The sequence below is a fragment of the Aphelocoma coerulescens genome, chromosome 3 (genome assembly GCF_041296385.1).
Source record: "Aphelocoma coerulescens isolate FSJ_1873_10779 chromosome 3, UR_Acoe_1.0, whole genome shotgun sequence".
Taxonomy (NCBI): Eukaryota; Metazoa; Chordata; class Aves; order Passeriformes; family Corvidae; genus Aphelocoma; species Aphelocoma coerulescens.
In genome coordinates, this window is record NC_091016.1 from 99322314 (window position 1) to 99350083 (window position 27770).

Sequence of the window (27770 nt, forward strand, 5' to 3'; positions counted from 1 at the left end):
GATTGTGCTAATTGAGTTCACTCTTCTTACATATTTTTAAAATCCAAGAATAAAAGCCTGCAGTACGTTTAATCCTTGCTAAATTGTACTTCCCTATTGGACACTATCTGTTAGAAAATTAAATACTACTTTTAAGAAGATGCTGTGAGTAGTTACTTTGGATTTTACTCCTTTACAGTACACAGGATCAAAAAGAATTTTCAGGAACATTTTTGTTCAAATGTGATTAGCAGCAGTGCAGACATTGCTGCATTCACTGCAGGCAATATTTGTATAATAAGATTAATCATTGTCATAAGCAGAAAAAACAATGAGGTCATCTCTTCTGCAACTGATATTGACTTAAAATTTAGTTTCTGTAGTGACTGATTTTCATAACTTTTAAATGCTAATTATTTTTTTCATAGTAAATTTCATTGCATCAGCACTTAAAAACTGAATACAAAGAAAAGTTTAATCAATTCAAACATACATATATATATATATATCACATTATTCAGGTTACAGCTTAAAAATATAATCAAAGGTTATCATGGTACTGGTGAAATAGTGTTTAGCTGGGCTTGAACCAATGCTAAATAAGATCATTGTTATGCCTTCTAAATACTCCTGTATAGTCTTTCATAAGGTAAGAAAAATGATTGGAAGAGTTAAATGTTTATGTATGGACTCAAAAATCATGCAAAATTAATAAATCACATACAGAAGACAATTTAAAATTCATTGTCCAAATTTATTTTTAGAAATATTTTTCTATAAAATTAGATTCCAGAAAATATGTGATGAACTCAAATTTTAACAATCTAGACATTTGGAATTTGATTAAGCAAGAGCTTAGTCAAATTTATGACAAAGGTATGGGGTGTCTTCCAAATATTAGGATATAATGATTCCAACGTAAGAATGCCTGAACACTCATCTAGACCAGCTGAGGATTAATAAATAAATAAATCTTTATTTGCCTTGGGTTTTGAGCACTTGAAGATTTGTTAACTGTTAGGTATTACTAATTCATGGAGTCCTTAATGGTTAAATATATTTAAATAGAGGATAAAAGTGGATCAAAAACAATAGGATTGCACAAAGAATTAACCTATGTATTTTCTTTTCTTTTCTTGACATAAAAAATGTAAGGCTATTTTTGTGGAGCTTTTTCTCTTCAGTGCTGCAGTAAAATTGTATAGCTGTTAATCATCATGACTCCTACAAGTCTTTTCTTTAGGGAATTCTGTAAATTTGGATACATAGGCAGCTTATAAAATTTGAGGATGTATTTACTAGAGCACAATATCTTGCATTTGGCCAGGTTGTATTAGTCTACTTCCAGCATTAATAATACTTCATAGTGAAATTGGGTTTAAAATTAAATGCAGTTTAAGGTCCTGTAAAGCACCTATGAAAGCATTTTTGCTCTTTGCTAGTACCACAGCATTTACTTTAACATTTAAAAGCTCTGAGATGGACTATCCACTTTTCAAGAGCTTGAAAGTAAAAAGTAAAATTTCTTGGAATTCCCAGCCATTCAAGGCCTGGAAATATCATTTCCTAGTATTACAGAGTTTATTTAACATACAAGACATTGTGTCTAGCAAGTCAAAGCACAGTGAGATGCTTTAAGCCATCAATAAGTTACTAAACTTGGGCAGAAGAGTTGTCACTGTTTAGTAGATACTTGTAATTATTTCTGTATCTCTGATTCACTAAATCTTACTGCTCCATGGACAGATCTTATGCCAGCTCCATCTATTGCTCTCTATCTACAGCTGGGGGAGCATCAGAATGCACAAGGGGTTCACCATCTACTTTGCTGGAAATTTTGCAGAGAAATATTAGCTATGATAAAGATACTAAAACCAATTGTGGGTGTATTGCAGCCCATCCTCCCATGGCAGCCAAAGGCTGCTTTCTACTCTGTTCATTTCAGTTCACAGGAAAAAGAAATCTTTCATTTAAATGACATTTATGTGATAGAATGTCACCAGTGCAACTTGCTACTGTAATATATTATCACTCAAGTACTATGTAAAGCAGTACACATCATCAGTAAAAATAGCAGTTAAAAAACCCTTTCTTAAGGAATCTCAGAGTCACAGACAAATGCAAAAATACATCTTACTGCAGATACACAAAGAAGATAACATTGGATTATTTTCATCTCCACTTGCTGCTTATTACTAAAGTAGGTAATTTTATTGATACTGGAAGAAAGATGTTTCTGCAAGACATTCCTGTGGAGTGGGAACTGAGTAAAGGATCTTTGCACTGGTTAGGATGCTGTTCCATAGGGAAAGGCAACATGAAAAGCGTCACAAGTAAATGGGAGAGGAAAGGGTTTCAGAGTCAGTGATAGCAAAGTTAGGGGAAAGTGCAAGAAGTTAAATGGGTGTAAGCAGCAGTTGATTGTTCAGAGCTTTGACACGTGGATTAGAAGTTTCAATGTGGCTTCATGAGCATAAGAGAGCAAACAGAAGGATTTGAAGAAAGATGTTAATCGGATGAATGCTGGAGTATAATAATTGCAAGAGCAAATTGTGCTGTACTCTAGTCTGGCAAATACGGAAGGAGTGAGAAGAGTCTCTTTTCTATTTGATTTTCTTTTACATTTTCATTCTGTTCTGATTTTCAGTGCACCAAAACGTATTTTAAGTGTTATTCATTTATTTTTAATTTAGTTGAAAAAATACAAAAAAAATAGGAAAGAAATTAACCGTACATTTAGGAGAACACACAGCAATTTTTTGAAAGTATTTGAGATTATGTTTTACTGTGCCTGCTTTGGCACTGCACAGCTATTTGCTTTCATGTCTGTCTGCCCTGTCTTTATCTGGGTAGTAAACTTGTTCAATTTCACTCATTCTTACTGCCTTAATTGTTCAGAATGAGGTTTATTTAAACCATTGAAATATGAGGACATGAATGTTCTCTGCTTTGAATTTGTAAAATTGCCATGACTGTGATTATACTGAAACTTAAATTATACTTCTATGAGCATATGTAAATTTTTCTGCTCTTTATGTTTTACCATTCATTTATTAAGGTGGTTCCCATTGCTGGTGTGAAGAAGACTGATCTCGTTAAGAGGTCGAGTCTGTTGAGACAACTTCATTGGTTCTAGTGAGCTTGTCTACTCTGGGTTGTGTCATCACTGTAGACTCTAGTTCATACTTTGCATTTATGAAATCCCTAACATAGAGCTCTGATTTTTCAATTGTTTGGTATTCCCATTTTAATTTCAGCATTATTTTTTTTATTATTACTACTAATTATAATTTCAACAGATATTGTGCCACTCTACTTCTTGTTTAGTTCATCTTCAAAATGCTTGGTAAATCTTCAAGTGCAGGGGATATATATATATCATCTTCAAAAAACTATAGATAATAGTTATTATAGATAATATCTAGTTTCTTATTTTTCTGATCCTGGAAGTATAGCTAAAGGATCCATGGCCATCTATAATAATAGGCGTATGTACTTACGGAATAATTTAGTCAGAATTTCAGTTTCCAAATATAAATTACAATTTTGGGAATCCTTGCTCAGCAGCCAACTAACTTCCCAGGTACTTCAGTGAGATTTATCTGCTCTAACTACAAGTTTTCAACACTGAACAATCCAACTATAAAGTAATTACTATTTTTACCCCTCTTTGTAATTGGTAGAATAAAATTTCTATTTTTTCTAAATTATATAAAATTAATACACAGAAATGTGTTCCTCTGCGTCTACTTAGAGCTGCCCCCCACCTTAGAATCATAAAATCACAGAATGGTTGGGTTGGAAGGGCCCCTAAGCATCATCTAGCTCCAAACCCCCTGCCATGGGCTGGGACACCTCCCACTAGACCAGGTTGCTCAGAGCCCCATCCAGCTGGACCTTGAACATTTCCAGGCATGGGACATCCACAGCTTCTCTGGGCAACTAGAGTCTTACCAACTGCTTAATATGCCTTTCTCCCTTGACCTGTCACTTACATGTCCTTGTAAAAAGTCCCTCTCCAGCTTTTTGGGGGGCCCCTTTAAGGTACTGGAAGGTGCTCTAAGGTCTTCCCAGAGCCTTCTCTTCTCCAGATGAACAACTCTAGCTCTTTCAGCCTGTCTTCATAGCAGAAGGGCTCCAGCCTTCTGATCATCTTGGTGGCCTCCTCTGGACTCACTCCAACAGGCCCACATCCTTCTTATGTTGGGGACCCCAGAACTAGATGCAGTACTCCAGGTGAGATCTTACAAGGATGGAAGGGGTGGGGCAGAATCCCCTCCCTCACCCTGCTGGCCGCACTGCTTTTGATGCAGCCCAGGATGTGTTTGGCTTTCTGGCTCCAAGCATACATTGCTGGCTCATGTGGAGCTGCTTATCAACCAGCACATCCAAATTCTTTCCCTTAGGACTGTTCTCAATATAAGCAATAAATTCCTCCAAATTACAAACTAGCTTGCTTAACTTAAGATCAGTTATCTAAATCTTAACACATCCGTCCTGGGCTCTCTTTATAGTCATTGGAAAGAAAGTTCTCATTTAAAGAGCAATTCAACTTGTTTTCAAATATGTGTCAATAGTATGAATTATCCTCCAAAAATATTTTATGTCTACCCTGTGAGTCTGATGGGAATCTACTCTAGCTTAGTGGTAGACAACTGGCTTTTAGCTGTCTAAGCTAAGGTGATGTGGATGTGTGAGAAAGCACAGACAGATGTGGCCAAGTCACAGCAGAAAAGAGAGTGAGACAGCAACATAGAAGCAAGGTGAATGTCCTGGGTTGAGGTGTATTCTATTACCATCCTCATGAGCCGTTGAAATCAGGTGGGGCAGTGTTTCCTTGCCTCCTCCCCCCAGACTATCTTGCTGTTAATGGCCCATCATTGTCCTGCTGCATGACTCAGAGATAACTCCCTCTGGACTATCTTCTGTTAACGAGCCTAATCAACACTTGGCCTCATGACTCATTACCCTATTGTGAGATGCTCCACCCAGAGGGAGGAACCAAGCATCCCATCGTGGATATAATCTGGGACTCTGAGCACCACAGACCCTGGCTCCACTGGATTTCCAGAGGACAGGACCTACACAGCCACCACTGGACTTTCTGAGGAAGAGCAGACCCCTTCTACTACAGGATCACCACTTCAGAGGATTGCAGCCACCATTCCACCAAACTGCTACCACTACCCTGCCTAATAGGGACTCAGGTTGTATCTTGACTCTGTCAGTGTTTTCTTTTACTTTCTTTTCCTTTTCTTTAATTTCCATTAAATTGTTATTCTGACTTGGTGCCTCCCACTGGTTTGTTTTCAAACTAGTACAGTGAAGAAAACTGAAAATGTGCAAAGGTCCCTCAACTGCTTTTACTTAAGAGGTACAGCTAGAGGGGGATATTTATACCTTCACCTTCTCTGAGGTACAGGACTAAGTTTTGTGTACTGCAGGATGCAGCTAATGAGAAGGGCTATTCTGTTTCTGTGACTGAAGGTATTTTTCATGTGTTTGTGTTTGGCTTTTTCCTTTTTAAAGTCTGGATATTTTGCAGTTTGCTACTTTAGAAAGAGTTGGGCTATTTTCTGTAAAAAACAAATCAGTTTCAACTCTCTTACAATCTATTTTATCATGTATTACGAGGACATACATAAAATATTGTGAGTAGGGCAGTTTTCATTAGAAGTATTAGATTCATTTTCCTTCTTGGTTTCACAGAGTTGAAACCTACCATTTTTCAGAGCATGCTGTGAAAATTCTATTTTCTAAGGCTATTCAGAGAAGAGCTGGTTTAAACTTGGTGCATTTGAGTGTGGGCTGTTATTGTTTGAAACAGGGTCTTAACACTAAGAAGGAAATTCATGTTTAAAGAGAACTGATTGTGTTATTTGTGATACCCTTGTAAGTAATGATACTTAAAATTTTGTTTGTATTTCTAATGTCTTTTCTGGCATCTGAAAATGGACGAGGGTTTGAGTAAATCTAAATAAATAAAAGAAATTCTTCTCAATAGTCTCTTGAGTGTTGAATCAAATTGGTACTTAACTGTTTCTCAGGTAGTAGAATATAAGCCTTTTTTCAATTATGTACCTTTTTGCTTCTACATCCCTTTTTCCCCTGACTATAATTTTCATTATCAGTAGTAGAGTAGGGAGTCTTTCCTCCTGAAGTGAGTCTTACAAATGCTGATTTCAGATGCTGTTGTGAGATTCTCCTAAGAGTTTTTCCAGTCTTCCCTTTGTGGGGAGAGACTAGTAAATACTTAAATAAGCTCATTTTCAAATCAGTCTTCTTTTGAATTGAGTTCTATTTTAAATTTTTACTTAACTTTTCAGCTCTTTTTGCTATTATTTTTCAGCTCTAAACAATACCAAAACTCCTCAAAATCATCCATAATTGTTAATGAACATTCTTAGTGCCACTGCAGCTTCAAATGTGTATTTCTGTTCTTTTATCTCCTATCCAAGATGTATCATTGCAGGGCCAGAGCAAATCCTAGTCTATGGAAGACTCACTGTCCTTTCCCTTGACACAAAGTAAAAAGGTTTTGTTGGGTTTTTTTTTTATGTTTTGGAAAGTTGATTTATTGAGAAATACCTGAGATAAAGGTAGCCAGACTCAAAAACCTAGCCTAGAAGTGGCTATCAGTTTGAATAGTTCTAATAGTTCCCCACTGCATATTTTCCGGTTCATTGCAGTAGGATTTTTCTTCTGAATGGTGGTGGCAGCTACCATGGGACAAAAAGACTTCTACACAGGAAAAGTTTGTTTGTTTGTTTTTTATAGAAGCACTAACAGACCTAGAAAGTGCATGAAGTGCTGAGTCTAGTGCTGAGTGAAAAATTACACTGCATTTAGGGTTCTGGGTTCTTAGGTTACACTGGGTTCTGGCATCTGGATTTGTACAGAACTGCTTTTGGAACACCATTCTCATCACACACAGAGCAGAGTATATGAATTTGGACACCCTTGGACTCAACAGGGTCTAGGTGGGAGCTGGGTGTTTCATCTCTCAAAGTGCCTATCCAAGAAATATTTTCAAATATTAAAGTTGTAGGTTCTGGGGAGCTGAAGGTTAAAGAGGAGAAAACTGCTCAGTGAGCTTAAGACACTTTGAGGATGTGAAAGGAGCTATTTTGGGTCTCAGTTCTAGATGCTTAAAGGCCTGGGGGGTATCTGGGTACTATACATCATATTAAACTTTCAGTAAATTCTGGTATGTGCCTTACACAAAGACATCTCCTGTAGGGTTAGAAGATAATTTTCATACAGAATGAAACAAACAAAAGAACATTATCCAGAAAATAGTTTTTCTTTATTAAAGGTACATTGTGCTTTTTTACTTTATTTTCCAACCATTTGACTTGAATCTTTTGCACTTTACTGACCTGCTCTGAGCCTTTAGGGAGGCTGTTAAAATCTGTAACGTGAATCCACAGTGGTGTCAAATATTAACAAGTGCTCTCTGCCCTGCTGATGCTGAACGTTGATCCACCTCAGGCATCAAGAAGCTGAGAGATCTAATTTGTAATTGTTGCCTTTCCTGTTCTCTCAGATGGTGGGTAAGCAGGCTGAAATGTCTGTCCTCTAGCCATTCGACTTTATATAGGAACTCCCATCACCCTCATCTTCACAGGGATCCCACCCAGTAGCATACTAATCAGTGTGACTAACATGTCTCCTGGGGTGCATTGTTCCTCTTATCCTGTCCCCAGAAGCAAGATTATGTATTTAGCTATATGTTAAATATATCACTGTCATCTGCAGGGATATGTTTTTAGCTGTACTTTTTGCTATGAGTTTATACTAATGAAGACAAGTCAAAACAGTGCACTACCACCCAAAATGGAAGGTGATGGAGTTGTGTGGACTTCAGATTCTGGGAGAGGCAATTCCCAGTTCCAAAATGGACACACTCTTCTGCCCAGAAGGGCTTTCCCTTAGTACAGCTGACACAGTCTGAGAAGTGAAGTCACTGTCCAGAGTCCTGTCCTTCCTTCAGGACACAAAGCACCACAGGGATGCAATCTCCCACCAGGAATCCACTTACCATCACTGCTGGGTAGCCCAGAGGAACAGGCAAATTTAATATGCTTGACCTAAGGGGACAGACCTGAATGCTTCCTCCATAGAATGTTTTCTTGAATTTAGGAGTGCCAGTGAAGTCTTCTTCAATACTGCTAGGGAGTTTAACTAGCAGAAATAATGAAGTACCAAACTAACACTGTACTTTGGGTGGTTATGGTAGTGTACTGGACTGATTTGTTTATTGGACTGCTGTTATTTCAGAGCTGTCTCATGCCGCCCCTTCTCCCCTCAACCTGACTAAATTTTGCATAGCTTGTGGGGGGAAAAAATTGCCTTTTGCTGTTATTAATAATTGAGTCAAAGATGTTTAAATCCCCTATTTCCTTTAGCATTTCCCTTAACAGTTGTCCCTTCCTTGTGAAAACAAAATGTTTCATTCCAATTTAAGTAAAAATACTAGCTACCAAAAATCATGAAGAAAGAAAAAGAGTTTCCATACTGCATTTCTTACCTACTCTGGTGTCCTGTCATATGAAAAGAGCATATCAAAAGTCATCCCTTGGATTTTATCTTTACTTATTTTCTGTGTGGTTCCTGAGCATTCTTTGGTTCAGAGACAGCTGCAATGGATCACAATTGCCCATGGCTCCCTCAGTGGAAAGTTCAGGCATTAGATGAGCTGAACGACCTTCTGAAGACACTCGTGTCCCTCTAGCTTAGGCAAACAGAGCATCTGTCTGAGCCCTTCAGTGAGGACCTTAAGTTAGATGGGAGGAACTTGTATTAAAGTGTTGGTTAATTTGTCACAAAAAAGCATGCCTTTAAAAGGAGTAGGATGCTCAGTGAAAGTAAAGGGGCTTACTCTGCGTTATTTATAAAAGTCATATGCTTGATATTTATAGAAATCGCTTCCTTGACAAAATATTGTTTGTTATAGGGTGCCCTGGGTTTTTTTGTTCTGTTTTGTTTTGTTTGTTGTTTTGCATTTTTTAGTAGACTGAATATTGAGGTTTTATCACAACACCCTTCTTAATAGTGTAGAACAGTCAATATATTTGACCTGCCATTTGTTCATTTCACCTGTAGGTATTTATGGAACCATTTATGTAACAAACTGCTAGGAAATTGTTGGTTTTATTATCATTCATCAGTATTCTACACAGATCCCACTGAAGCACTGTGGTTTGGACAATGCACCACAGTTTATCAGTGAATAAGCTGAGTTCTAAATGAGTGACTGATTTCTTTACTCTTGCAATGTACGGGTTGTTCTTCACGACTCACAATTCTCTTCAGCTGGCTGTGTGTTTCACATTATCGTGGGCAAACATGCCATGCATGTGTTGATGCAATTTATTTTTACAGCTTGATAATATGCTTTGATTTATCACTCTTCTAATCTGTGGTGTTCTGTTTTCTCCTTAGGGATACGATGATGGATATGGAGGTGAATATGATGATCCAAGCTATGAGGCGTATGATAACAGTTATGCCACCCAAACACAAAGGTAAGCATTTGTACTTCTACATAATTTCTCCAAGTACACTTTTTTCTCTTAGTTTTTCATGTAAATTTACTGGTTTCTTTTGCACATTAAATTTTACAAAATCTCAGAGTACTTCAGAATTCTGTCAAAAAGTAATAGTGACAGTCAGAGTTTATATACAGAGATTCAGATGAAGCAAAAATGAAAGCAACCGTGCTTTTAAAATTGGTGCAAATTAAGTGTATTTTTTTTACAAGCAGTTACATCATTTTCTTATTTGATGTTATCCTGAACATTTTTGTCCCGTTTTTTTATCCTTTACTGGTGATAAGTTGTTAAGGGCATCTCATACTTACAGCTTTTACAATGTCTTGGGAAAAAACAGAAGGAAATTAAAAAAAAAATAGTTATGAAGGTGGATACCGGTTTCTGGTTGGCATCCACCATCAAGGTAAACTACAGAAGGGAATTGCGTGCCAGAAGTAAGGCTGACACTATCTGTTTTCAAGCAGTTACTTTCTAAGCAACTCTCAGAATTGATAAGTTTGGAAATTTATTTTTTGTCCTTATGATGTGGAATAATAGGAAAAAGCTACATTAACATCTTATATTGATTTGTGTAACTGAGGCAACAAAAATGATCTTTTTTATATACATACACCTCACACACTCATCCATTAATTTGACAGTTGGTGAATGTTTATTAAATATGGAATGGCATCTTTTTCACAGGTAAGCTAAAGGAGAATAGGGTCCTTCAGCCAAATATTCAGGAAGTGCTCTTATGCATTGCTAAAAGTACTGCTTGGGTTGTGGAAAGGCAAACGAAATTTTAACAGGAAAAAACACAGATTTTAACCGAGTTAGTGTGATTATCACTGAACAAGAAAGCGATGTATACGTACAGAGTTCTGTACTCCAAAGCCAGTGGACCTTAAACTTGCTTTTTTTGTTTAGCCATCTTTTTCATTGAATGCTTTGCTGATGAAAATGCCTTTAAGAATTACGTTCAGCTCCAGAACTGCTGTAGTGAGTGGTACTTCAGTGGATAAAAAATATTTCATAAGTATTTTTATATCCAGTGAAGTATATTTAAAAGGATTTGTCGCACCTAAATGTGAACCCCATCAAGTATACTTTAACACTTTCAAGTAATTATACATTACTAGCTGAGCCCATCATATCATTGTGTAGGTAGGTATTCGTGTTGTCAAATGTACTTCAACCTTTTTAAAAAAATTCAGCTCATCTTTTGCTATAAGAGTGAATTGTCACAGGAGATATTGCTGCTGATGTAAAAACAGTAATTAGTTGGAACTCTCTCGCTATGACATTGCTTTATATCATCTGAATTAACCTGTAATTTCTTTGCAAGTTGATGTCCCAGGCAACTAAATGACAAATATATCAACTTTATGAGGAGTGTATTATAATGCAGCTAGAACTAGTAGTGATAATTTGATGCAAGAAAGAAAATTTATAGTCACATAATTTAGTCAATTAAACAGCTATTAAGCTTAGTCATCAGATACGTTTTCTACTAATTTGAGCTACCTCCACGATACCTAGTCTGTATAAAACCATTTTCTTTTGAAATATATGACAGGACATGTGGTCATACTTACCCATGTTGAGTGGCACTTAATGCCTCAAGTAGCCTATTGATTTCAAAGAGAGCACTTCCAGAACTACACACTTCTCATTTCAAAGATTTAAAGAACAAATGGACCATTAGATACATAATTTGTATTTTGTCACCTTATTGGCCATTTAGCGTCATAGAAATGCCTGCCTACTAAGCCAAAAATAAAAATAATAATACTATACAATGAAATAGTGTACCCAAAATATTTGGTTAGATGTGTATTTAAGAATGTTTTCTCCAAGTCTCAGATCTTGCTTAATAGTATGCTCCAGTCATGTGAGCAAGACATAACAAGTGCACACCTAACAAAGAAGACTAGTAGTACTGCTTCAAAGTACTTATTCATCTCATCCGGTGTCTGATTTACAGGAAGAAAATTAACAAAAACTTGCTGACAATGCCCGTGCTCAGCCGGAAAATTATCATTGCTTCCCTCTGCAGGGATTGATTGAACTTCTAAAGCATGAGATGAGAAGAAATTGTAGTTAGTGGCTTAATGCAGAGTACCAAGATTTCTATTCGTTTTCTATCCCATTGCTTTTTATGACTTATTAAGGAATCAATGTGGAAATTCTTAGAGATGGTACATGTTCTTGTCTGACTGTCTGTCTCACTGTGCATGTTGGCCAAGCCTTATTCTCTTCATTGCTTCAAAAAGAAGAATGTGTTGGGGTGGAGGGTCATGAGCAGACAGGGTGGGTGTCCTGAACTCAGGCTGAATTCAGTTTGCTTTAGAGCAGAGCTCATAGTAAGTCATGCCTTGTTCCCTGCTCAGCCCATGCACGGAGTGAAGATAGAGTCTGGGCAACTTGCCACCACCACCCCTGTTACGCCTGCCTTTGTCTTCCATATCTTGTCTACTTCCCATTTGCCAGAGTCTTTCTGCCCATATATATTTTGTTTTGGGGGCCCTAGTCCTTCATTGTCCAAGAGGTCTGATTTAGAATTTTGCAAACCAAGCTCTGCCAACAGCAGGGAAAATGAGCACAGTATTGACATGCACAGTGCTATAACATGGGATTATGGTTTAGTACAAGGAGCACCAAAAATACCAATTCCCAAGACCATTCAGATGCTGTTCTTTAGTGCACAATTATCTAAAAGTTTGTACTAAGAGTCAGGGATGGTGTTGCAGGACCAACAGTACATTTTCTCCTTCTCTAGTGGACTTCCCTAATGAACTTCTCCAGACAGAAGGTGCTGTCCTTCATGACAGCAGTCTGATTTTTAGGCTGAAACTAGGGGGATGGGGTCACTTGTGGAAGAGGCATGACAGAGTCTCAGAATCAGGCTGGAATTAAACCCACAGTAAGCCTGCGTGTCTGAACAAGCTAAGAGGCATCTCAAGCACACCTTGAAATGGACACAAGAAGCAACCTGAAGAAAGAGAAAAGCAGGACTTTACCTATGGTAAGTGCCACCTGTACCTTATCAATCTGGGGAGGCTTACTTTAGAAATAAGAGAATTATGGGTTGTGACAAGTACAGTCTATATTGCATGGAGGTATGTCTTGCTTGAAGTAGCAGAAGATGTACAGCCGCTTTTTTCCCTCCTCATGTTCCTGTCCCATAATGACAACCCAGAAGATGAGGTGGAGCCTCAGGACAGATTTAAATGAACAGCCACCTGTCCTTCCCAACTGAGTCTGTAAGCAGGATTTACAGGATTCTGTGAAAGACCACACATTTTCTGAGGACATTTAGAAACCCTGCTCATATTAGAAATTTGTTCATTTGGACGTCAAAATACAGTTTTTAAGGTAATTGCAACAAATGCTTTGTCCAATACCAAAGAGAACAAGGAAACAACCATTTCAGTGGGCAGGAGAAGACACCAGATCTTACATACTTCCCATGGGCAATACTGCACTGTAATTTGAATTTCGTGATGAAACCTTGTTTTCCTCTCTCTTCCCCTCCCTTCCATGTAATGTGAAGATGGATCTCAGTGATAAGAATATCTGCCTGTCCAGACACACCAAAAGATATTCAGTAGTTGTTAAGTTCATGCCCTGTGTACTTGAAAGTCAGATAGAACAGACTCAAAACCTTTCTGCCACCTAGATTTACCTCCCAAACATCTAGTCTGACAACTTTATTTAAAAATATAGGTATAATATACAAAGTGGTAGAAGTGTCAATTTCCAACTCAGCTGTAGGTAACACAGAAAACGTAGGAGAATCCTTTAAGCTTTCAAAATGTAATACACTTTCTGATTTTCTTACCAGGAACTTCTAAGTCTGTTGAACTATCGCCACTCTCCAGGATTCATGGGCTGAGATCACTAGATCACCAGGAGAAAAGGATGCAAAGTTTTGTGAGGAGATGTAGATCAATCTCTTTGGTTACTCAGTGGTTGTTAGGGATCACACGTGCAAAGCGTGGCCAGACTCCTCAGCCAAGACCAACAGAATAATTTGGTGGAAATGGATAATTTGCTGATGAATCAGCTGAGAACCATGATGGCCAACAGAGCCATCTTCAGCTCTGCTACCACATCTGCAGTCATCTCCACTGACCTTTGTGTCTCTGCCAGCAGCAGTAGTTTCATTTCAAAGAATGTCCATGTCTCACAGCCAAAAGAGATACCAAGGAAACCTGGGACTGATTGGCCGGTCATGGGATGAACCAGGAAGGGTATATTCTCTTTAATCTGCTTGTGCCTAATTTATCCAGCCATATGTAGTGTAAACAATGATGCCTAACAGTGAAGAGCAAAGGAAGACAAAGGTTTTCTGATGAAGCTTAAAATTTGGGTTTGATATTATTTCCCTGATCCACAATGCCTGGCATAAACACTCACCCATCAATCCATTCTGGTTTTTGTTAACAGGTATATGGTATATTGGCAATGGCTTTCAGGTCTGGTTGCCTGGCTTTTTATTCTGCCTTTTTTCTGTATGGCTTTTGTTAAAAACAGTTCAGCAGCAAAATTAGTTGCCGAGTGTGTTCTTTCTAAAGAAAGAGCTCATAACTCCCACCTTAGGCTGTAAATAGACTTGTAGATATCGGGAAACCCATAACTTACTGACAAGAAGAATAAATAATTCAGTGATAAAAGACAGATGAAAATAGTGCACAACGTTGCTGTTACAGATTCCGCTCCACAGCAGTACAGGCCTTGTGATGGCATGTTGTCATCCTTGCTGTGACTGCAAGATGACATAGGTAAAAAGCATTTCTCATGCCTGCCTGTGCTCATCCTCACTAATGACAGTGACCCAATTTTAGGACCTTGAAGCAATTCTTGGCAAAATATTTACTGTTAATCTTGCAAATAATTTATGTAATGCTATAGGCAGCAGTCCTCTGGACAGATGTTTCATGTTGGTATGCTGATCATTTTGGGCTAATGACTTCTTTTTGGTCTGTCAAACTCCCACTGCAAACCCATCCTGCAGCTGCTGAGCAAGCAATCAAACTTATGCTTCTGATGTAGAATTGCATATTATAGGCCATGTCATCTCCAAATTTCCCCTCTAAGATGTTAATGATAGTACAGAATCTAAACTTTAACATAAAGAAAGATGCCATTAATATATCTGGAATAAATTCTAAGTTCTTACAAGATCTGAAGACTGACAAACATTGTGTTAGATAATTGCTAAAATCTTAGAGGACTGAAGAAGAGAAAAAGAAAAGATGAGAAAGTAACAGGGAGACTCAAGTTGGCTGATATCTTTCACCTAACTGAATTGTATTTAATTCAAAAGGTACGATAATACCTAAAGCTGTGCTGTTGTGTGCAAAGTCCAGTTGGGCATCTGTTTCTCAATACTAGTAACAGAAGTAAAAGGATAAAAATGCTGCCTATGTCCACTGTGCTGCTGTGGAAAATAGATGCTATGACCATATCAGTGTAGTATTATCCCAGTAACTATGTTTGTAGGAATACCTATCCCTTCAACCTCTAATAGGTGCTATAGTTCTGATGCACATTCTTCTAATGACTCATACTCACAGAAAATTTTCAAGAGTGTATTCAGCCACTGAAGTTGAATATATGACAAGTTCTTGATTTTGAAAAGCAACTTTTTTCCCTGGTTATTATTTCTGTTACAAAGTTCATGTTATCTACTCTACAGCTTGTGTTTACAGCTTCTTTTTCTGCAGTATGGACTGCTAGTACAGGAGCTTTAGAGATTACTTACTTATCTCTGATCTGATATGCAGGAGTACAACATGGACCACAGTTCAGTCCATGTCACTTATGTGGCTCACAGTACAATCACATCAGTGCAGAGCATGCTGCAAAAATATTTAGGAAGAGTATTTTATCCAGTTGTATCTGCAGGAATTATTTACATCAGCAGGTTATATTTGCCTGAGCTCCAGTTCATTCTGCTTATCCTTGTTTGACCTCCAGATATCAAGATACTGTATGTATATCTGTTTCCAAAGATGAGTTTCTCCAAGCAGTGTTGCAAGTAAAATAACAGACTAGTACACTTGTGAAGACAGCAGTATAAGGTTCAGCTGGGTGTGCACGTTCCTTGGTGAACTCTACTCAGAAGTCCCACTGTTTTTGACTACTTGCTTTGTGAAAAGTTCCAGCACATTAGTTGTGAGCTACCCATAGTTAAATGAAAGAATTTTGTCCTTAGTTTAAAAACAGTGGTTAGACACAAACATGAATAACCATTAATTGAATTAGTACATTATCACATAGTTAAATGTTTTGGTGATATAATCAGAGGTTTGCACACTTCTGTCTCACTGTCAAAGTATCACTATGTAGTAAAATACATAGGCACGTAAATGTAGTCCAAGCTGCAATAGGTAGAATGGTTACACTGATTTTTTGCAAACTTAGATATTCATTATTATTTTCTCTACTACTCACTCTCACTTTTTAAGCACTATGCACTTTTTCATATTTCATTTTGGCTTTGTGCTTATACCCGCCTGTCCGTAAATAAAAATTTCCCTGTTTTTTATTTCCAACCTGTTGAAATCAATCAAGGCAGCAAGCCTAGAATATGACATTTTATGTATTTTCACAGCAATCTACTTATAGCATTCATAATCAGAAACTCTTTTCAAATGCCACTTCTCATTTATTTGATTCAATGAGCAAAGTGGAAGCAAATTTCACTACTCTGAACTGAAGGAAAGCTTTTCCTCTGAAACTGTCTAGGATTCCTAAAATGTTGCATCATTGCCTTTGCAAATACTGTGTCTGCAGACATTTTGTATTATATTCTGAAATAGTCAGTCATAATTCTTGTCTATAAGAAAATGACTGTGGAATGTAGAATAGGTAAATAGAAATTGCCATGTGAAATTAAATGGCAGATTGGTTTCTGTGTCATATTTTGCAAAAAGTTCAGAACCCGAAGTCATCTTGCAATTATGTTGGCTCTGCAATCTTATGCTTGTATAACTTTACTGCCTTTGTTGTTTATAATATTTTCAAATTCCTATTTTCAGTAGCATAAAATCAAACATACAAAAATGCTGGAGACAGTTGAATCTAGTTTAACTTCAGGCATGTTGTAAGGTACTAAATAAATCCAGGACTATGGCAATAGAGATATTCTTCTCTGATAAAAATACTGGATACAATCAAAATTGAGCTTTCAGAAAAAGGGAGACTTTATCCACTAAAATGTTCACCATATTATTCCATTAGTTCTAAAGAAGTATTGAGTAAAGGACTATATTTGTGATTTAAGGCTGGATCCTGTAAGTTCCTATATTCAAAAGATTTGTCATCTTCCCTATAGACATAATGCTCTATTAAGTAGAAATGTTCCACTAAGTTTCAGATTCCTAGAAGGATTATTTCTTTATTCTCACATTTCCACTATGAGATATTCTTCTGTAAAAATTTCAAATATTGTAATTCATGTGAATGCAGATCTTGCTCGCCTCTCTTCCAGGCAGAAGTGTACTGCTTTGTGTAAACAGCTTTTCTTTCATGGCCAACTGTATGTTAAATCCTGCTGGTTCCCTCCCTCATGTAGTAGGGAGAAGCTTTACAAACACAGTCTTACATAAAACAACTGCAGCAATGTTAGACTGGATCCTGTTAGCACAGGAACTGAATATTTGATTGTACCAGTTATCGATGTTGGAAGTTGGAAATGCCTAAGATTACTGAACAGAAATTATATAGGAAAAGAAGGAGATAATTGATATAGACAAGAGTGCAAAGGATCTGTTTGAGGATATGAAAAAGAGACTTGTCTAAAATATTGAATCCCACCTCTAAAATTTTAAGTCCCACTTCTAAGGATTCTTGTGATCTGTCCTGGGCATTAGCTTGACTCAAGAATCTTGTCTAAAGGTAACCATAACTGGGATTATATCTCTAAGGAGTGATAAAGGTTCATTTATCTCTACCTCTGTATAGATGCTGATTGCAAACTGACAAAGGCTGGGAATCCCTCCTCAAAGAGTTCCAATCCAAAAACCACAATATTGGTTCACTCTCACATTGTTGAGTGCTACAACACAAAGATGGAAGTATCTCAAATTATTTTACCTATTCAAAGGCTAGTGTACAAGTTTTTAGCCTATTTCATTATAAGTCTGAACTGTGGAACTTCACTGGCATCAGCTGAATCTCCAGTTTGGACCAATTCATGTATTTCACAGAAGAAGCCTGATTATTATCTAATGACAGAGTTAGAGTTCCAAGGATTTGTCAAAAGCCTCTTTACTAAGTTGACCAGCTCTTTCCCAAACATTTCCCAATAAAATATTCTTGTATTATACTAACATATACTCTCCCAGTTTAAAAGTACCATTAGGAAAGGAAAAAAAATGTATTTACAGAAAATGTAATGGCTAAATCTCAATTAACAGGTCTTGCTCAAAGACTTTCAGTTTCTTAGGATCTTTCAGGACAGACTACAGAACATGCTTCTGTACAGATGCACGTGTTACTGTTTAAAGAAGATGATCTCTTGTACCTTTCTGCTTTGGCTTTAGAGAGCCCATTGTATGTCTGAAACCATGCTTGAGAGTAAAAGCTTAGATGCATCCTTCACCAAATAAAATCAAAGAATGCAAAAAGAGAAAGGAAGAACAAAACAAAAAACCACACACAACCAAAAATCACAAGGGAACAAGAAGTACTTCTGTTCTTCAGTTCTTGCAGTGTTCTGCTGCCTTGTATTACTGCAGCTGTAAGAGCAGCCAGGGAGCCAGATGGTAATGTTGCTAACCCAGGGTCTCTTGCCAGCAGCTTCCTGCAGGTGCAGGAAGAGATTGGTCAAAGGCTAATGCAGTCTATTCATTAATGTCATGTTTTCCTGTACTTAACCCCACTGACCTCTGAGTGGTGAACATCACACTTCCCTTGGGTAGCATGTTGACCCAAGAGTCAGGGTTTTGCGGCTTCAATCTTAACACCTTTGTTTGTGGTTTTCAGCCTAAACCACTTTAAAGCACTATTCTCTACAGCCTTTTGGGCAAAAAGCTGTGTGGCTTCCCATGGGTGTTGACACAGTTAAATTGGAATTCATTTTTTTGCACTTATATAAATTTGAAAAAGTCCCAGTTAACAAGAGGTTAAAAGTCTTTGTTGGCTTTAAAGGTTGCCGTTTAGATACAGTCTCTGTACTTGAGCCTTTGTCATATCATAGAAGCCCTAGATAATAAAGATGGGAAGGTACTGAAGGACCCTCATCTCTCACAACAATCATCTTGTGTTGGTTTGGGTTTTGGGGTTTTTTTGGAAACTGATCCGGCTTTATCAGCAGGAAGAGAACAGATCACAGTTTATGGAAACTTTGATTCCAAATCTTTGAAATTAACGTATTCAAAAACATTAACCAAAAGGAAAAGTTAAAAAAAAAGCATAAATAGGTAAAGATTATGAAGATTTACAGTATATGTATTATTAATCTCCTTGCCCACAGAATAGGAATTAGGACAGGGTCATATATCTGTGTTGTAAATGTTTCTTATAGAGAAAAATTACATCAGATACAAACCCAGTTAAACTGCTTGTAAGATACATACCCCTGTGTATATCAATTTTTCCCTGAGTGCTACATATAGAAGGTTACTAAAGTGTAAGTCATGGTACATCAAGACCTCTGTGTTTCAGAAATCTGGTGTTAAAGTATAGTGCAGGTAAAAGCTGAGAAGCTGGTAATGAGTTAATCCTTCCTGTCTGCTTTATAAAATGTGTTGCATCCTGCTTTCAGGTGGGTGCATGTACTTTAAGTAAATTACACTTCATGTTGCTTGAAAGTAATGAATGCTAATGACAGATAATGGTGTTTTGTTTCCAATTAGCACTGCCAAGAGAGTCAGAGGTTTCTAGAGCTCATGATCACTATATTTTCCAGGAACAGTCTGAGAACGATAAAATTATATAAACAAGTTTTATTTATGCTGAATGCATTTGCTGATTGCTTCCTTCTCAGTTGGCCATAATGCAAATGAGCTACATCTCTGTAGTTCAATAATTAAAAAAAAAAAAAAAAACCTGTTTGTAAAGCCATAACCTATCACACAATTTTTATAAATATTGCTTATTGTTCAGTTGGCTAAAAAACAGAGGAAAATGTTTACAACTAAATGCATATAAATGCATATAATAGATTATAGTGAGTATAATAGATTATGGTGAGTATTCAGAGAGGTTTAAAATAGAGCAGACTAATGGATAAGCAGTTTGTCTCACAAAATATGAGTTTAAGTCTGGTATTTCATAGTAAGAAATAAGTTTTCTTCACTTACATATACTTCAAAACACTTTTTAATATTAGTTGGCAGGGAATTTGAAATGCTGTTTTGGCTCAAATCTATGAAAAAGATGTATTAGGGAAATAAAGGAAAAAACAAGTATAGGGAAATAAAGTTGGAGGACTTAGATGACAATCATGTATTGTGCTAGGAATTACATGTTTTCGGGAATGTGTTAAGTACTGTGCTCACAGACAGCAGATACACAATATGTAACAAATTACTTCCTTTTTATAGTTACAATACAGCTTGTTTCTTATTTTTTGATGGTTTCTGTATTAACTTAGTATTCTGTTGATAGTGGATTTCAGTTCGGAATGTTCACTGCAGGATTTTTATCTCTCATCCTTATCTCTAAGATTGTGTGGTTTTTTCTCAAATAAAAATGTACAACAACAATAATGTAGCAATGAATCTCTTGCCTGCTCTTGCAAGTCTTTTGTTCAGCTGGATGTTATGTTGATGGGTAATAGCTCAAGGCCCTGATCAGTGACACTGAAAGCAGGACTGCTGTTGATAAGTTACTGGCCTTTGGACTGGCCTCCTTTTAAAGCTAACCTTTGGAAACAGCTGCTTTGGTTTGCAAAAATGTATCAGGAAGAAATATAAGATCTTATCTGCTGGCAGAAGATGGGAGTTCTTGTGTTTCTTTTCTTTTAACACCACTCACTAGTCCAACACCCTCCTCTACCCAGGAAAGCAGGCAGGATGCCAAAATGCAGCTTCTAAAATTAGTTTTTCATACGGCTGTCTGCCAGAGCTGGGTGGTATGTCATCTGTCTGTTCTAAACAGTGCAAGTCATTTCTTACGTCTCAACTGTGAGCTTTGTAGATATTACTAGATATATGATTTAACCCTGATGCTGCAGTGCTTTAGTTCACCTTACATAATCCTGTTACTTCATTTAATTGGCTACTAAAGTAATTGCAAAATAGTACAGAATGAATATTGTGTTCTACAAATAGAAGATGGATTCTTCTTGTTTGTTTCTTGCACCATTTCAATGGGAGGGTTTGTATATTTAGATGATTAATTTTCAAGCAACTGGATGGTTTTCATTATCCAGGAAGTCTCAATAGTGATTGTTTTCTATAGATCTTGGCTGGCATTGGGAGGTCTTCAGAAGTGTTAACTTCGTTTCATTCATGTTATTCCTATGTCCGTTTTCTGCAACCGCTTTAGCAAATGAATTTCATCTCTCTGAGATACTGACGTTATTGTAATTCATTCACTCACATGAATGACTTCTCACTATACTCCTGAATTAATGCACAGCATTATGGTTACATTTTCAGTTCAAAAAAAAACCCAAACCAAACCCATGGATATTTGTAGCTGAAAACTATGAGAGCTGTCCCTAGCCATTCAGGTGACGACATGACCCAAATCAAAACAGCTTGACTGTCAGTTATCAGATACATGCTGTCAGTGTTCTTGAGTGAGACAGAGAACATGAATCATTCTCAGAAATTATTCCAAGAATAGTTATGGATAGCTATTAAGTTCAAGAAATTAAATATCTAATCACAGACTGTTTGTGAACAAGGTCAAAATTAGGTTAAGAAAATAATTGTTATAGATTGATTGTTTATCTCTGTTTCACTTCTGAAATATTTCTATTTGCGCTGCACTGTCAACTAAGCTTCTCTCTCAAGTGTAAACTAATATTTTTAAAACAATAATCCAATATGGAAAATGCCCTGAGCAATAATGTTATAGCACTATTGAGCTGCTTGCCTGCTTCTGTTCATTTTGCAAGTCTGTCTCATGCAGTGTCCAAGGAAAAAGAAGCAGAAGTGACAAAGATCAACAGAGAAAGTGTTACATTTTCTGTTTGGTTCACTGCAGATTGAAGAAATACAATATAGTGGAGTTCATGGAGTTTGTAGATTTTTCTGGGCAGAGACTGATTCTTGTATGTTTACCTGGTACCTGAGAATAGAAGTAGCCGGATCTTGAATTTGGTACCAGGTACCAAAACACAGTGCAAACTATAAATAATAATAGCAGTCAAGAAAAAGTGTGAATAATTCCCTTTCCATTTAATTATGTCTCAGAGGTTGAATTTTCTGGATGCCCACTCTACTTAATAGCTGGGAATTGCTGATTATTAAGATGTGACTATTATCTGAAATATTTTGATAACATGTTAATATGACTATATATAATTTTTGAAAACAGTGAAAAAGTGAGTTGAGACTGAATTTTGCACTTCTAGACCCTTGTTTCTTTCAATATGTGTTTTATTGATCACTGTATAAAACTTTCCATAGATGTCCAATAACTACATAAGGAAAAAGGCTGTGGAGAATCAAAGTTCTCTCTACAGGTAGTGGGAACATGCTTTCTTCTTCAGGATCAAAGCTGGAAACCTGTCTGGTTTTGGTAAAGATTAGTAGTTTACAGGTTCCACACCATACAATACAGTCAGCTTTGTGAAAACAAACTGTGCTGAGTTTGATAGCACATAAATGTTTAGAATTACAGGCAAATGAGATTAACATCCCTTTTGGCAATTTAACACCAGTGCATTATACAGTGGTCTTTTTTCAGACCTCATTTTTGCAGATAAAATTTCTCTCCATCTTTGTCACATCTCCTAGGTTTACATATTTAGGACCAAATTTTTTTTATGCTTAGTAGATAAGAAATGTGATGTACTCTGTTATAGCTGTTATTGTCACTGACACATTTCTCATATTTTTAAATATTCACTCTTCCTGAAACTAGCTGGACTATGCTATCATGTCAAAGTGTTAAAATGCCTTTCATTTTGTTATCTCTGTTTTTGTTTTGAGTTGGTTACCCATGATAATAGTGACATGGCTCTCTGACTCTGTTACAGTGTGCCTGAATATTATGACTATGGTCACGGAACAAGTGAAGAGGCTTATGACAGCTACGGTAAGGTCTATTCTATCTTCAGCAAATGCGTGAAATCAAACAAAAATATCTGTCACTGGCAATTCAGAAATTACTTCCATACACTTTTCTTTATTTCTCTGATTTTACAAAGACCGAACAAAATAGATTTCTGTAACTTTAGGGTGAGTTTTGACCTGGGACCAGAAAATTGAACTGATGAATTTCAATCAAAATTGCAAAGCAAATTACTCATAGTCACAGGTCAGTTTAACAGCAACAATAAAGTTTCTATTAGTGCTTGAATATCTTTCACAGTGTTAAATTTCAGTTTGCTTGATGTCCTAACAGTACTATGCATCTGCTGCTGTCATGTGCATCATTTCAACCAGTAAGGTTTGTGAGATTTTGAAATACAGACTTAATCAAAGTGGAAAGAAGGAGAAGGTGCTGTATCACCATGGGAACCCCTACTGCACCAAGATAAAGGAGTATCTCATGCGACACTAGGTAGTATGAGCAGAGCAAGGGCTGTAGACTTTGCACTTCCCCACCAAGTCTGTGGGTGAGCTGGAATAGTTCCACTTCCTGGGTGCCAGGAGCATGAAAGGAAGAGAAGTGTAGCTCAAATGAGTACAAACCATTTTCTAGATCTGTTGTTTGCAATTAGTGGTATATTTCAAAAACTAGAGTCTAATCCATGTTTTCCTATTAATAGTTATCAGTACATTGTATCATCAGTTGGCACAGTGAATCTCACTCTGAGACGTTCACTGAAATAACAGAAAGCTGACTACTGTCAGCTTAAAGAGTGACTCTAAAATATTCAGCAGAGATGTCATGCTTGATTTACTGCTTCTAAAGTATCCTAAGTCTACATGGTGACTTCCACAGCACTGTGAAAATGAGAGCTGCTGGAAATGATGCTGCAAGTGAAAGTTACACTAAGGGGTTATATAAGGGTTGCTGCTTGAAATAAATAATTTTATTCATGCAGCTGTGAAGCAAATGTCACTAATGCAAACTTGCAGTTTCCTTTGTATTGGTACAGAAATAGACATTACTGAGACATTGTCAAAATTATTACATTGCATAATCAGAAATAACTTATTTTTTTGTAAAGTCAGTTCTTACAATATATTTGGATGATGCAATGTGCAGTCAAGCGTATTTTTAGTGCTAGGCAAGTAATAATAATAGCTTATCCATATGAATGTGAGTGGTTCAGTTACCCTTTGTTTGTTTCCTTTTTGCACATACATTTTTAATAGCTGTAGTGGAAGATCCTTCCTCCTGTCTATAGATCCCCTCTCCACTGCTGTCCTGAATCCACTGCTAAGCTTTTGGGCTATGCAGGAAATAACAGTCTGAGCTTAGCAGTAAGAATTACCCACTGCTTAACTTTTAATTACACTCCACCATGCTGAATCTCCATGTGTTTGGGCAGGACATTTAAAGTAGTGTCACTTGCCTTCCAATCCCGCATTTGTAAAACTAGAAGAATATTATTTGTTTTCCCAGCAGGGATTTTGAATGGACTAATTAGCTAAGGCTTACAAAGTGTTCACAGAGTGGCATCATGACTAAATTTGTGCTCTGCATGAAGCTCCTTTTTTTTCTTCATTCAGCAGCTGAAACAAACCCAATATGCCTGGGTTTGCTTTGCTAGACTTGTCTTAAAATACATGGCTGATAACTGTGGACTTGCTTTGGTTTTTTGCTTGAACTATTTTATTTTCTGAGCTAGCATTTGAATACAAAGATCTGAGTGTTATCAATAACCTGGAATAAAGTTGAATAATATTTCTAATTGCAATTTTGCTACTTTCTGGAAGCAGATACATTTATGTGTAATTATTTATGCTACTGTTGGTTCAGTTACTTTAGGAGATTAGTAAATTTGCCAGTTCCAGCCTTGGAAATCTGTGCAGGAAGTCATTCCTAAGTCACCAGTATTTATCTGAGGAGGTAATCTGAGTACACAGAGCTATAGAGCTATCGAATACATGCTTAACTTCCTCGGTTTCTGAGTTCTTGCTGCATACACTGATGTTCTCTCTGTATCTGATCTGAGACATCACCCCTTCTCATCCTCACCTAACTTTACCCTAATTCTCTGTTTTCAGTTTTCTACTTTTTCAGGATGTTTTGTAACTCATTGCGAGTCTCCTGAATCCATCCCACTGTATAAAATCAGCTGCCCTTTCATTTTTCACTATCCTGAATAAATCAACAGTCTTTCTTTCATCTGAGTTCAATTTCACACCTTGTTTTGCCTTCCATAACAGGGCTATATTTCTCCTTTACAATTCTTTCTGGCACACCTCTGTAATCCTGAATTCTCCCAAATTCTGAATAAGACCACAGAAAAATGGTACATTAATATAGAACTGGTGTCTTGTCATCTCTTAGGTGTTTCGTGCAACAACTTGTCTTTTCACCCTTATCCATTCCAGTAACAATATCTGAATTATCATCAATTTACTAGCTTGGCATTTTTTACTTTCTCCCATGCATCCTCTTGCTTCCAACTTACTTTAGGGAGGACTGTTTTCAGTCCTGAGAAGGTTTTTTTTCATTTTTCCTGAAGAATATTTGGTGAAACAGTAGTGCTACTTTGTATTTACAATCTTTTTAAAGTATAAAATTGAGTTCTCTGTAGCTTGTTAAGTATTATAGAGCACAATAGTACTCCTATATGAGCCACCTGCTATGACTTTTCTTGCTATCTGTACTCCTGAGAAGTAGCAGGTGGTTTATGTCTCATGGATTCTTCTGTGCTTCTTTTAAAAGAACTTGTGGAGAATTCTGATTGGGGGAGCAGTTTCCTCAGAAGTTCGTAAGATTTATGCATTTATGGATTGTTCACCGTATGGTTGCAAAAATCAGAGGGGTATGTCAGAGCAGAGCCCACCTGAACACCATTTAATTCTCAGGAAGTTGACATCTCTCTGATTAAATGGAAGTACTAAACAAGGAAGAGTCTAAGTCATTTGTCTGAGGCTGGGCAAGATGGATTCCTAAACAGCATTCACTGCTGTAAAATCCTAAGAATTCCATTCCCTCAGAATTCAGCCAAGGAATTTCCCAAGACAATAGGAAGAATCAGGGGTGTATGTAAAATTGCACTGCTTTCCATGACTTAGGGATGTTCCATAAATGAAAATTCACAGCACAGAACCCCCTCATGAAGTTAGACACTTAGGCTCTGTTGTGATTTGACATGCTTGTCACCCAGTCTCTCAGAAGGATCAAAGTAGAGACACTTCAAAGTATTCCCTGCAGCAGTCTCTGAGCACAGGGAAATACAGTACTCAGGAATTCTGAGATTCCTACAAGTTTTTGATAAGATCAGGATTATGCAGCTATTTCTAGAAAGTTTTGAGGATCATTGTTCCAGGCTGAGGAGCATAAATTTAGGACATACGCCTGAAAATCTTGGGAATGTAGCCCTTATAGCCTTCCTCATGTGAGTTGTAAAGAATTACCTTCAGAAGACAGTTTAAAAATAAAAGACCAGTAATTTAAAGTATTGTACAAATTTTCAAAAAGGTAAAGTATCCTCACCTCTAATCACACTCAACAAACATTTATGATAGTTCTGTCACTGAAGGTTTTGATATCTGCAGATAAGTCTAAACTAAGGTAACATTATCATGTTAACTTGATGCTTAGGTTTTAAAAGAGAAGGCATGAAATTGGATTAATTTATGAACAAAAGGTTTATATTCTTTGCTCTCATTATACTTTAGTGATTTTGTGGTTTCCCTTCTGGCACTGTTGTCATCTGAAGAGATATCTAGTGAAAACATGAATTTAGTGATTTGTCTTATAAATCGATTAGGATAAAACGTACACCTAAAGTTTGGTAACTAAGAATCTTTCCTGCCCATGTGAAATGTCATGCCCAGCTCCAAAAAGCATCTTCTCAGGACAGGATCACTGTAAATGAAAAGCCCTTTGTAATCAATTCATGTTCTGATTTCTTTCTCGTTTTCCCTGTTTTTTGTTTTTAGAGGAAAGAGCATTCTTGACTCAAGCGTTGTGTTGTATTAGGCCACATTAGAGAGGTAACAGAGAAGAGTATGACTTGCTGGCAAGGCAGAACCAAGAAGCTGTATTCATTACATCTGACCTGCCTCATTGTTCTTTTCATCCGAATCCTTTTTTGCCCTTGCACTGATCAGAGCATTCAAAACTTTGTTTATCAGCTGCTCTTTCTGTCTTAGTTCTCCCAAAGGCTGAAGACTCCAGCAGTGAGTTCTGCCAGTTGCTGCTGCAGAAGGTTCAAGAGGCTTCTGCCCCTGCTTCCAAAGGGAGACTGCCAGAGTAGTGAGAGTGTGCCTCTTGTCAGATGCCACAGTTCACAGCCTGGTGCATATCCTGCCTTGTGTATTACCTGAAAATAATGGCCATTATGTTTTTATGACAGGTCATGAACTGCAGTATCTGAGAGACCAGTACACAGAGACTTCTTGTTGCTGCTACCAAAAAAGCAGAAACCTTAGGTAGAGAGTGAAAGGACAGGTTGAAGTCTATACCTCCTAAACCACCACAATTAAATTAGGATAACACTGTCTGCCAAAGGCCTTAGGCAAGAGTTAGGAAGGTTAATCTGTAGCTTGCCACCTACACAAAGAGGGAAGACATAAATGAACTCCAGTCACATTACTGCTGCTTTTCAAGAGAAGCTTGTAAGGCTGTTTACTGCATGTTCTCCATTGCATTAAGGTGACATTATTTAAATATTTCGTGTCTTCGCCAAAAATTTTCAGCTGTTAAGATTTTCTCAAATAACCATGGCTTTTTTGATGCATATTCTACTCCAGTTTAGCTTTAAGTACTTGTACAGAACTGGGTATTTGGTTTTAGGATAATTCCATCTTTAATTAAAATTGGAGATTGTAACTGCTCAGTATAATTCCTTTTAATGTAAGACATCGTTTAAGTTGTAAAATGCTGCCACAATGATTTAACTATTTCACAAATAATTCCCTGCCAGTCACTCTATAAAAGAGCTTTGGAATTGTTATGACAATTAGTTTACTAAGTAATGCTCTACAGAGATGGCAC

The 27770-nt window shown here is 37.1% G+C and overlaps 1 protein-coding gene across 9 annotated transcripts in view; it reads left to right on the forward strand.

The window, feature by feature from the left end:
* The window catches only part of KHDRBS2 (KH RNA binding domain containing, signal transduction associated 2), a 318282-nt gene that overhangs the window by 280826 nt on the left and 9686 nt on the right, over positions 1-27770 (forward strand). For 7 of the 9 annotated variants that reach the window (XM_069011368.1, XM_069011376.1, XM_069011371.1 and 4 more), the window contains 2 exons: positions 9424-9506; positions 22681-22739. In XM_069011368.1, coding sequence (XP_068867469.1) covers positions 9424-9506; positions 22681-22739 — 142 coding nt within the window. Of the gene's footprint in view, positions 1-9423; positions 9507-10174; positions 10218-11499; positions 11796-22680; positions 22740-27770 lie in introns of those variants that run through there. The other 2 variants (XM_069011370.1, XM_069011377.1) reach the window with 2 other exon arrangements.